This window comes from Typopeltis vanoorti, chromosome 5 (assembly GCF_054136105.1).
Source record: "Typopeltis vanoorti isolate ZY-2024b chromosome 5, IOZ_Tvanoo_1.0, whole genome shotgun sequence".
Taxonomy (NCBI): Eukaryota; Metazoa; Arthropoda; class Arachnida; order Uropygi; family Thelyphonidae; genus Typopeltis; species Typopeltis vanoorti.
Window position 1 is genome coordinate 68,438,839 of NC_143553.1, and position 12,795 is coordinate 68,451,633.

Here is a 12,795-nt window from a genome sequence, read left to right on the forward strand (position 1 = left end):
AAGCAAAGTATAACTGCATTCCTACAGTTAAGCAAATAAACACAGTAGGAGCAAAATGGATTAACACAGAAATCAATCCAGCAGTATAGGGAAAGGAGGTGTTGTGGAGGAGATAAAAGACAGTCAGTGGCAATCTGATGTACAGGGAGTATAAAGTGTAAGCTAGAAAGATGACAAGCATGGTAAAGAAAGAAAAATGGCAGTATGAGAACAGATTGTCCAAAGAGGCAAGAGTAATCCAAGGAAATTCTCCCACTATATGGCAATCAAGAGAAAGAATAATTATGTTCTAGTGATATTTGTGGATATTTATAGTAGTGGAGTTATTTAATAAGCATTTTATTGATGCATATCACGCTGGTGTAAATGTTACTTAGCGACAAGCAGAAGAGAGCCAAATATTAGGAGAAATAATGGAGAAAGAATCAGAAGTGTATCTGATGTTTATTCTGTTAAATGTTAATAAGATAGTGGGAATGGATGACATTGCCACATATTTTAAAGAAATGCACAAACACATTAGCTATGTCCTTGAGCTGGTTGTTTATTGATGGGAAAAGTTCCTAAGGAGTGGAAAGAAGGCAAAATGGTACCACTCTCCAGCATAATTCTAGGATGAAGTTTCCTGTAGACCAGTCTGTAAATCTGTAGTTGTAGTCAAGATATTGGAGAGATTGGTTAGGAATAGAATACAGGACAGGTTCATGGACATAGGATTCTTTAAAATGGTCAGCATGGGTTCATAAAGAGCAGGTCTTGTTTTAACTAGTTGTATTTTATGTGAAGGTAACAAGTGTGTTGGATAAGGAAGATTGTGTGCAGTGATATTCTTGGACTTTGCAAAAGCATTTGATAGATGACCTCAGGATAGGTTTGTGTACAAGCTCCAGAGGATAGGAATGGATAGTATATGGATTAGATGAATTGGAGGACTGGCTCTATAAACAATACCAGCAAGTTGTGTATATGAGCAGCAACTAAAAAAAAAAAAAAGAAGGTAATCAGTGGTGTGCCCCAGGGTTCTGTTTTTGGGCCCCTGCTCTTTAGATTATTTGTTCATGAAATTTCATGTGGACTGACTGGAGATTTTCAATTATAATACTGGGCAGAATTAGAAGGAACATTGCCAATTTTAATTCCTTTCAGGAAGATTTGAATAGATTTTTAGCCTGGACAAATAGGAAGGATTGTAGTTTTAATATTAAATGCAAAATGTTGAATTTTGCAGTGCAGAAATTGTTTCATTGAGCAAATTACTCAAAACCTATCTTTCACAAAACCACGATGCTGCCATACAGCAGTGATGCACTCAGGATTTAATCTTGGGGGAGAGGGGGGAAGACACTTAAAGATTCTATTCATCATCCAACTACACTCAGGTCTCTTTTCATGCCTATCTTTTTCATGCGGATTTGAAGTCATGAGGTGCATAACTTCAATACTTATGTACCGCTGTACATAATGAACAGCGTGCTGCAGCACATTCTGGCATTACATGAGTAATGTGTAAGCAGTGAATGTCTGTGAAGTTTAATTTTGCATGTGAGTAAGTGTTTGTCTTTTCATTATCGAAAGTCTAAATTTTGCTAATTTTTATTTTAAAGATTTAATTTGGCCCAATGGGGAAAAAAAAGCACCAAAGAAATTGCATTTCTTTGGAAATGAAAATTGCAATTTTAGATCGCTTAGCAAAAGGAGAGGGATTCCACGGCGATTGGTAAACATTTTAATTTAGGTGAATCTACTATAAGAGCAATTAAAAAGAATGAAGTTGCAAAAAGAAAATCTGCCATTTTTGACACAAAACAAAGTGCCAAATTATCATCGTACTCAAGAGATGCTTTATTAGAAAAAATGGAATGAGTGCTCGTAATTTGAATTGAAGAATTAACTCAAAGAAGAATTCTTATAAGTGGTTATTTAATTAAACAAAAAGCTCTTCGGTTTTATGAACAGATGAAGCAATTGGAGCCGTCTACTTCTGCTTCCCAGGCTGATAAAGAATTTTTGGCTAGCAAAGGATGGTTAACCAGGTTTTTAAAAAGGAATGCACTTCATAACTTGAAGATTACAGGTGAGGTTGCAGCAGCAGATGAAGCAGCAGCCAAAAATTTTCAAGAGAGGTTAGCAAAAATTATTGAAGATGGTGAATATTGTCCTGATCAAGTGTTTAATGCTGACGAAACAGGATTGTTTTGGAAGAAAATACCTAGTCGAACTTACATCGCATAGTCTGAGAAAAAAAAAAAAAGCAAGTGGGTTTAAAGCAAGTAAAGATTGAGTAACGTTGTTACTTTGTAGCAATGCATTAGGAAATCGAATGTTGAAACCCCTCCTAGTAAATCGATCGCTAAGACCATGTGCTCTGAAAGGCAAAGATCTAAAACAGCTACCAATATATTGGATGGCTAATACAAAGGCCTGGGTAACAACTGCTGTATTTACTGAATGGTTCAATAATTGCTTTGTACCAGAAGTGGAAACATATATGAAGTAAAAAGCTCTCGATTTTAAAGCTTTATTAATTGTTGACAATGCACCAAGTTATCCGCATTTAGAACATCCAAATGTGCAGGTAGTGTTTTTTCCACCCAATACAACAAGCATTATTCAGCCATTAGATCAAGGCATAATTGCTATTTTTAAAAAATATTACGTTAAGCACACTTTTCAATTTATATTGGATAAACTAGAAAATGAATCATTAACAGTAACTGATGTTTGGAAAAAATTTTCTATTTTGGACTGCCAAAATCATGTTGCATCTGCTATCGTTGAAATAAGACCACAAACTTTAAATGCCTGCTGGAAAGCAGCTTGGCCTGGATATGTTGCAAACAGTGCAACCATACAAACATCTACATCATCAGCTGAAATCATTACTTTGGCAGGAAATTGGTGGAGAAGGTTTTGATACATTTAGCCAGAATGATGTAGACGAATTGCTTGTGGATAATGCCTTAAGTGATGATGATATTATTGGATATCGATTAACTTTAGATATCGTCGAAGATCCAGAAAATGATAGTGAAGTGGAAGAAAAAACCTGTCCCCCTCACTGCAAATATAATTCGAGAACTGGGCAATAAATTGGAAAATCATTTTCTTGTTAATGACACAAATTCTGACTGAACCTTTAAATTCCAACGTGAGCTGAAGAACCGTATGTCTGCATATCGCGAGTTGTATAAAAAACTAGCAAAATAATCATCTCAAAGTTTAATCACTGATTACATTATCAGAAGAAAAAATCCGCACAGAACAAGGGTGAAGCTAATTCCGTTTGTGAAGAACCATTGCCTTTACCATACAGATCTGATGCGCTGATGCTCTCTCTTCTGGTGATGAAAGTGATTTCGCACCAGTTCACAAATGTTGCCGAATATTGTCTAATAGCGATGATAATTCTGATGACAAAATGTAAAAAAAAAAAAAAAAAAAAATTGTTACTTTTCAATAAAATTAAATGAATAAAGCTTTAAAACAAAATTAGGCATTCTTATTTTCCTGAATTTTTATAACTTTTTATGCGATTTTAGGTTTATTTTAATTCATTGCTTCAGTTTTATGCAGTTTTAGAAAAGTATGGAACGTATCCCTAATTTTTCAATGTAAGTTAGGTCTTTTTTGTGTGGGTTTTTATATGCGGTTTTCTGCTGAACGTATCTACCGCATAAAAAGAGACCCAACTGTATACAGGTATCCCTCAATTGACGTGGTTAATTAATCCCTCGATGTTACCGCATATATCAAAATCACGTTCATCAAATCTAATAATCAACGGTAAAAATTACAATTCATCCATGATTGATTACTGTATTAATAATTCATTTTATATGGTACTCTTTTAGGAAAGATAAAAAATGAATGCAAAGTAAATGCTTAATGAATACTTGTACCTACATTATTTACTGCAATAGTTTTTTTATCAAAAGAAGTTATCAAGAGTCGTTTGAACACATTTTTGGAAATTATGGAGACAACTACCGTGTTTGAATAAAAACTTTAGTTTAATATTACTAAAATTTTACAATTCGACGTTTCGACCTTTATGTCAAGGTCATCTTCTGGAGTGTACAAATATACACAAGAAACAAGCTATACTACAATCATACTGGTTCATTAAAGACACTGACTAACACCGCTACCACAATTGTTGGCCTGACCTCTGGTGAAAAAAAAATAAAAATTAAAATTAAAAAAAAATAAAAAAAATAAAAAAATAAAATAAAAAATAAATAAAAATAAAAAATAAAAAAAATAAAAAATAAAATTAATAATAATAATAAAAAAATTATACATCAACGCTAGAGTCCTATTATTTGTGTTGTCTACTATATGCATATATTAACATCATTCCATCCAGTTGGAGTGGAATGGTTTCTAATACTAGCGGATTGACTAGAGTCCTGACTAATATGAAAGATTCAACATAAGTCAGGACTCTAGCCAATCCGCTAGTATTAGAAACCATTCCACTCCAACTGGATGGAATGATGTTAATATATGCATATAGTAGACAACACAAATAATAGGACTCTAGCGTTGATGTATAATTTTTTTATTATTATTATTAATTTTTTTATTTTTTATTTTTTTATTTTTTATTTTTATTTATTTATTATTTTAATTTTTTATTTATTTCTTTTTTTATTTTTTTATTTTTATTTTTATTTATTTTTTATTTTTTTTCACCAGAGGTCAGGCCAACAATTGTGGTAGCTGTTAGTCAGTGTCTTTAACGAACCAGTATGATTGTAGTATAGCTTGTTTCTTGTGTATATTTGTACGCTCCAGAAGATGACCTTGACATAAAGGTCGAAACGTCGAATTGTAAAATTTTAGTAATATTAAACTAAAGTTTTTATTCAAACACGGTAGTTGTCTCCATAATTTCCAAAAATGCATTCGGATCACCGTGCAAGCCTAAAAGAAAGGAGTCGTTTGAACAGTTTTAGTTTTTTTCTTATCAGCATAAATTCTACGATAACAAGCAAAATGACTCTCCAGACCTCGGCAAACAAGCAATAAAACATAAAGAAAAAAACGCTGCAAATATAATACATGATGGTACAAATTAAGTGGATATTGAATCCAACATTATTTCACAGCCGAATATAAAAACTACAAGAGTTTCATGCCGAATATATAGAAACCATAAAAGTTTCAGCAGATACAAGCATAAGCAACCTTTCAGGACAGGGGCAACTCATAGTAAAGGTGGAGTAAGCTCCAGCTTCTAGAGGACGTGTGATAAATAAACCTTTGGCTCTCTATTTCAGTATTACATGGTTTATTTATTTTCAGTTACAATCTAGAAATTATTGAACAAAGAATAAAAAAAACAACTAAACCATACTATACTGACATCGGAGGTCGTGGTATCTCTCAGATGCAATTTACTGTCAAATATCACAAACCTTTACATAACATATGTTAAACCAGAATGACAGCAAAAAACAGTGTGGAATATCATCACTCATAACATATAAATGCACAGCTACTCATGACCTCCAAGCTATACACTGAATTGTGTAACAATATTTATATTAAACATTTTACATGTAACTGTCAGATCATCTGTGACCTCTGCAGGGTTAAAGGCGCATTAATCAAAACTCTTGCCGCGTACATCAAGGGATTGCCGTAATTAATTTCCCATTGTTAATCAAACCCCCTACGTTAAGCAAGGGATACCTGTACTTGGTTATCCTATAATAAATTTAGTTTAATCCTTTATCCAAGTGTGAGCAAACAAAGTTTGCGCCTGAAAATATCTTCAGGATTGAGGAAAGGTAGTGCAACACCAGGCAACTCGGAGCAAAGGTGGACCAAGCTATCATCACTCCTGTCTCAGTATCTCCCATAATGCAAAACACATCTTGTGGATACGTATAATGTTATTAAGGGTTTTCCTGTTGACTTTGGATATATATATATAGTTTAATACTGTTTTCTTCAACCATTCTTTGATTATCTCCCATGCACTGCTAACATCTTTCTCCTCCAGAGTGTTATGCCATGGCACTACTCCAAACTGGCTCCTCAGTTTGTTACAATGGCTTTGAAATTCCATAAAATACCCTTTCTTAACTGAATATTTCATATATGTTGCAATCTCCCAGATCAAGACCACATGATCCCACTCCTAAATCTGTAGCAATGTCACTACATAGGTTACTGCAAAATTCCCTAATTCATGAACTCCAGCATTCTCACAAGTGGAGTGCCCTCCAATTACATACCGTCTCAAATAATTATCTCGGAGCAGCTGTATAATTTCCATTTTCTTCCCTTCCTGTGATTTCCTCTTCCAATCTATGTCTCCATAGTTGAATCCCCCAAAATAACTACTTGCCCTCCACTCATTGTGCTAATTTACTGATGCATGCCACCCACTTTCCATTCTCTGTTGCATCTCCCTCCCCAGCCTATATCAGCAACTGACTATATATTATTATTATTACTATTATTACTACTAAACCCTCCATGAAGGTGGCAGACTGATAGTAGGCAATTCATTCAACTGACAACATATTTATCATACTGAATCTTAAAATCCTTAACACCCTGCATTGACAACATATTCCAGTAATGCATTCATTCACTCACAGTTCTCCACATAAAAAAATCTACTCCTCACCCCCCCCCTTACGTAACTTCCAGGGATGGCCTCTTATTCTTCCCCTGTTGGCCTCTATCTCATGCAAGAAAACCCTAAATGCACTAACTGCTCTCTGCATCCCCAGTCTTCCTACTATACTACTCTTTTTTGGCTTCAGATATAAGCAAAAGCTGTCTTTCCATCCTGTTTTCTCTGAAAATTCTATACCCATTGTATTCAATCCCTATAAAACTATATCATTCCCTAGTCTCACTAAAGTCAATAATCCTTAGTCAAGCTGAACTAACTAATGGCAAAACGCTATTTCAGCTTCTTCTGACATGAGTATTCATAAAATGCAATATTCCCTTAAGTCTGTAATCTACCTAACACCTTGTATTGTATTGTCCATTCCACTAAATTTCAAAATCTGAGGAGCAACATTCAGTATAATTTGATCATTATTATTACACTCACTCACTCACATTCACCCATTCCCCAGTCACCCTTGAAATACCCTAGATTTCTCTGGCACTGCATTACACTTCCAAACTCTCACTGCACAACATTTTCTCAATACACCTAATTCCGAGTCCATGTGTCCATAGGTTTTGATGGGTAGTCTGTGGATGTATGGAGTGAGTTTCATGGACAAAAAGACTTATATAAAACACTGATAGTCTGTTCATGAAACTCAGCCCATACATTCACAAACTGCACACTATTCCTTCTGCCAAACCTATGCATTGACAAATTTGCAATTATGGTTCTTCTTGCTTTGCCTATATTATAAAGTGGCAGTAGATCATCTTTACCTCTAACTCTTCTCTTTCATTTGTGCCAACAACTCTGATATTTTCGTGCATGCCATACTTCTCACCTGCAAGTTCATTTGTACCTGCCAATATAATCATCTCTTTCACTTTCTTCATCTTAACAGGATCATTAATATCCTTAATCTTTGCCCCCAAGAACCCCCCCCCCATAATGGAATCTCTATCCAAAAAAAACTCTTCTTACACTCATTCTTTCATACTCTTGCTTCTCCTCCCCTCATGCCTCTCTTCTTATGCTTCTCTGCTATACTACTCTCTGCTATTTGATTTTTTTAGGCCAAAAGCAATTATACAGAATAAAAGTTTTTAAAAATCTATTACATCAAAAACTTACATTTTCTTTTTCCATGCCTAACACAATATCTTTGAGCTGACAGAAGACTAAATGAAGTGAATGAAGTACATTAACTGCTTTTACTACTACTATATGTTGCTCATCTGAAATTGACTAAAAACAGGAAATTATGCATAAGCTATAAAAACATAATGATTTAAAGTAATAATTTTTTAAACTGAATGTTAAATGTACTATCCACAATCAGATATAAACTGTAAATATGTATTTTTAGTTTTGCCATAGCATACTGTTTGCCTAAAATAGCTTGAAAAATAACTTTTTAGTTATTCTTATTCATCTTGCACTTTATGATACACACATGATACACTAAATGCTCTGTACCATAATTGGAAGAACGACAGTACATTGCACCCTTTGACTGGAAAAAGGCCTAAGTTCGATTCTCATCATGATGAGTGGAATCTTTACATGGGTTTTTTTCAATTGAAGGTGAGTTAGACAATCTCATATGGAAGTAGCAGGGTTTTTTCCTCATGCATACAGACAAATTGGCCTCAGAACACACACAGTTTACAGACAAAAATACCAGTGGTGGTGGTGGGCAGTAGATGGTGTGGTGTAGATGATGATGATGATGGCAGTGGCAGTTCGGTGTAGTTGGTGGATTAAGTGGTGGAGATGGAGCATTGTAGAATGTAGATGCCTCCAATGATGAGTCTCTGGACTCCTTGGAGGTGTCAAATAATAATCTTGAAGAGTACTGTCCACAGTTTTAGAAAAAAAAGTAACACGGTCAAACTGTTAGATTTTTATATGGGCTTGTCCATACATTACTCACAACATGAGGGGGAGATAATGTCTATGCCAAACGGATCTACAAATTTCCTGTCATTTCCATCTCATCACATCCCTCTCAAAATACAGAGTACAGCATGCCATTACTATTCCCTATATCTAGGACACTTCAGAAAAAATAACCAGAACTTAAAAAAAAATATAATCTATGCACTGCTTTCAAGCCTCATTTCAAACTGCTTCTCTTCTCTGCTCTCCTAAGGATCTACTTCCTCCATTCTGTTTCAGGTTTACAAGGTTACTTGTTGTTGAAAGTTTTTTTCACTTGATTGTAAATTAAATATAAGATGCTAAGAAATTATATTCCTGAGTACTCCTTTATCTAAGTGTAAGGAAATTAAGGAACTAAAATAATGATGTGTTAAACTTCCAAGATTTGAACAACTTTAATTCTTAGGCCTCCCATTAAAAAGTACCCATAGAAGTTGTCTCTTCACAGGACTTTAGGTTCAAGTAGTCTATTTTCTTATTTTCTATTTGTCCGCACGGTTAGCCTAGTGGCTTTGCGCTTCGCAACCATATGCCTGGGGAAGGAGTGTCCTAGGTTCGATTCCCGTCGGAGACGTGAGGAGCTGAAGGATCTTCCTCAGCCATAGCCAAGTTAGCCAGTCTTGGGCGCGGGCAGTAGGGTTTTTTCCGCCAGTTTATCTGGTGTTTTTCATCCCGCAAGCAGGCAAACCGGCCCCGTGAACACACAGCGATACAGCCAAGAATACCTTGAGGCATAGGAGTGACCATTCTATCCTCGTATTTCGATTACGAAATCCAAGTTTGCTTGGAAGGTTGTGGGCCTTAAAGGCCTGTTAAAGCCATTGGGATAGAGTCTATTTTCTTACACTTATTGTTCTATGTGTATTTGTGTGTGAAATTACAATTTTAATATTGTATTCCTGAGGATGAGAATAGATAGTACATTGGTTAGATATTGGTGATTGGCCCTCTGAACAACACCAGAAAGTTTTGTAAGATGGAGCAGTATCTCAAAAAAAAAGAGAGTAACCAGTAGTGTGCCCCTGCTGTTTAATTTGGTTGTAGATTATATATCATGTGGAGTGAATGGGAATCTTCTGTTGTTTGCTAATGATTCATAATTGGGGAGAATTATAAGTAGCACTGCTGATGTAAATTCCCTTCATGAAGATTTCGGTAAACTTTTGACTTAGACAAAGGAGTGGGGTTATAGTTTTAATATTAATAAGTGCAAAGTGTTGCATTTTAGTGTTGCAGAAATATAAGTATGTATACTATATTGATGGTGCTGTACTGCAGGGAGTGGATGAGATTTGGGATTGATGGGTGACAGTAGACTGAATTTAGAAGGTATATTGCTAGTGTCGCAAAGACTGCACATCAGAGCGCCACTTGATACAAAGTACTCTAATATGTTTTTCTCATGGAAAGGCTAAAACATTGGTTATACATTCTTCCAATTGAATCAAGACAACTGAATCGTCTTGCTTTCCTAAAACGCTGCCGGGATAACCAGGTAATCCCAAACTGTGCCAAATGCAAGCACCGTTTCGTTTGCCAAAAGGCTCTGCGTATTTATAACCACACCAGCCAAGCTTTGCTCAGGGAACAAATCGCCACTACTCGTCATTCCTTGATTGATGCTAACTTAGCGATCCAGGCACTCAAAGATGAGCTTTCCAGCACTTTAAACCATGAAATTTGGTCTGTTTTATACGACATCTCATGCACTGCTGCAGATAAAGAATTAAAAAAAGTACGGGAACAACACATCAAAAAATTTGATTATTTAAAAAAGAACTCTAACTCCAAACCACAACTTCCTACCGACACAGTAGTCAACCTTTTGTCAATTAGTTTGAAACCTGAAGCACTCGACACTCTCTCACGTGGCCACAACTTCACTATTGCGCCCAGAAGAATAGCTGCTGAAAACATTATGATACAAATTAAACGCGGGATACAACACCTTCCAAACCACGTCACCAATGATATTAGACTGGATGTAACTTGTGTTCTGACCAAAGCAAAACCACCAAAAACCAACATGCCCAATAAGGAAATTAAATCTCTTCAAGAATTAAAGAAAAACAAGGAAATAATAATCACCAAAGCGGATAAAGGGAACGCCACAGTATTGCTTAACCAAAAGGATTACATGGATAAGCTGAATGCTCTATTGTTAGATCGAGCTACTTACCTCCCTATCGAGTACAATTCCACCAATTCACAAATTAGAAAACTCCACAGGCTCATTAAGAAGGTCACTTCTTGGCCTGTAGAAGTCGCTAACAAATTAAAACAGTTTAACTCCATATCCCTCCGTATATATGGACTCCCAAAAATACATAAAGAAAATGTGCCATTACATCCCATAGTGGATGGCATTGATTCCCCCACATACAAACTAGTTAAACATTTGGCCAAAGCCCTCACACACTATACTGGTAACACACCTTCACACATAAAAAACTCAGCCCACTTCAAAGCCAGCATAGAAAACCTTACACTCAAACACACTGATGTAATGGTCAGTTTTGATGTCCTCTCCCTATTCACAAATGTCCCACTCAAAGAATCCTTAGAGCTAATCCAAGCTAAACTTCCTGCTGATATCACAGCCCTATTTCAGTTCACAATGAACTCAGGCTAATTTTTTTGGCAAGGAAAATTCTACAAACAAATAGAGGGGACAGCCATGGGTTCTCCACTCTCCCCACCCTTGGCCAACTTTTATATGGAGAATTTTGAAGAGAAAGCCTTAAACTCTGTCCCACAAAAACGAACCATATGGCTTCACTATGTTGATGATGTGTTCGATATTTGGCCACATGGCTCTGATGCACTCCTCTCCTTCCTAACACACTTAAACAACCAACACCCCAGAATCAAATTCACCCTGGAAGAGGAAAAAAACAACTGCCTTCCTTTCTTAGCCACACTAGTCACCTGCCAGCCTGATGGAAGCTTGGTTTTCTCAGTCTATAGAAAACCCACCCATACAGGCAGATACATTCACCAACAATCCCACCACCCTTCCTCACAACAATATGGAGTCATTAAGACACTACACAACAGGGCTAAACTTATCTGTTCAAATGACAATGCCCTAACCACAGAACTAAACCACATTCTCAACACTTTCTTAGCCAATGGCCACATGGCTCTGATGCACTCCTCTCCTTCCTAACACACTTAAACAACCAAAACCCCCAGAACCAAGTTCACCTTGGAAGAGGAAAAAAACAACTGCCTTCCTTTCTTATACACACTAGTCACCTGCCAGCCTGATGGAACCTTGGTTTTCTCGGTTTACAGAAAACCCACCCATACAGGCAGATACATTCACCAACAATCCCACCTCCTCACAACAATATGGAGTGATTAAGACACTACACAACAGGGCCAAACTTATCCGTTCAAATGACAATGCCCTAACCACAGAACTAAACCACATTCTCAACACTTTCTTAGCTAATGGCTATTCCCCCCCCCCCAAAAAAAAAAAAATCCAAAAAATATTGAAACCAATAAACCACAACCCCCTCCCTTCCTTCACAACAAAGATTACTCTAAATCCATCACCATTCCCTATATCCGAGGCACCTCGGAAAAAATTACAAAAATCATTAAAAAAAACATCACTTAACTTCTTGTTACAGACCTTATAAAAAATTGGCATCCCTTATCTGCTCCACTAAAGACCAATCTCCCTCTCCCTAGACCTACCTGGTGTATACCAAGTCCCTTGCAGCTGTAAGCTGTCCTACTTTGGCCAAACAGGCAGGACAGCTAATATCAGAATTTCAGAACACAAGGACTACATCTGGTTTCACCAATACTCTGGTCTTGCAGACCATGCGCTGGATACCCACTATAGAATACAGTGGAAGAAAGCCAGGATAATACACCGTAGTAAATTCAAATACGAAAGGCTATTCATGGAATCAGCCCTCAGCCCTAAGAAACAATCCAAACCTCAACAAATTTAGTTGCATGAGACTGCCCCAAATTTGGGAAACCTACATCAGAAGACCTTCAGCCCAATTGGCCATGAATACCAACATTGCCTGCTACGGGGCACCACCAGGACTTTTAGGAGAAAGAATAGCTTCCTACTTCGTTCCTCATTTACTGTGTTGTTGTGCTTGCTTGCACGTGTCTTGTATTTAAATTCCTGTGATAATGGCAACATGATGTTGCTGAAATGTTGGAAGTGTATTAAAATTTAT

At 36.4% G+C, this 12,795-nt stretch overlaps 1 protein-coding gene across 2 annotated transcripts in view; it reads right to left on the reverse strand.

Moving 5' to 3' along the window:
- LOC150106497 (uncharacterized) overlaps positions 1-12,795 on the reverse strand; it is a 553,742-nt gene that overhangs the window by 209,179 nt on the left and 331,768 nt on the right. For both annotated transcript variants that reach the window (XM_090393159.1, XM_090393158.1), the window contains one exon: positions 7,775-7,888. In XM_090393159.1, the coding sequence (XP_090249285.1) occupies positions 7,775-7,888 (114 nt within the window). The remainder of the gene's footprint in view (positions 1-7,774; positions 7,889-12,795) is intronic.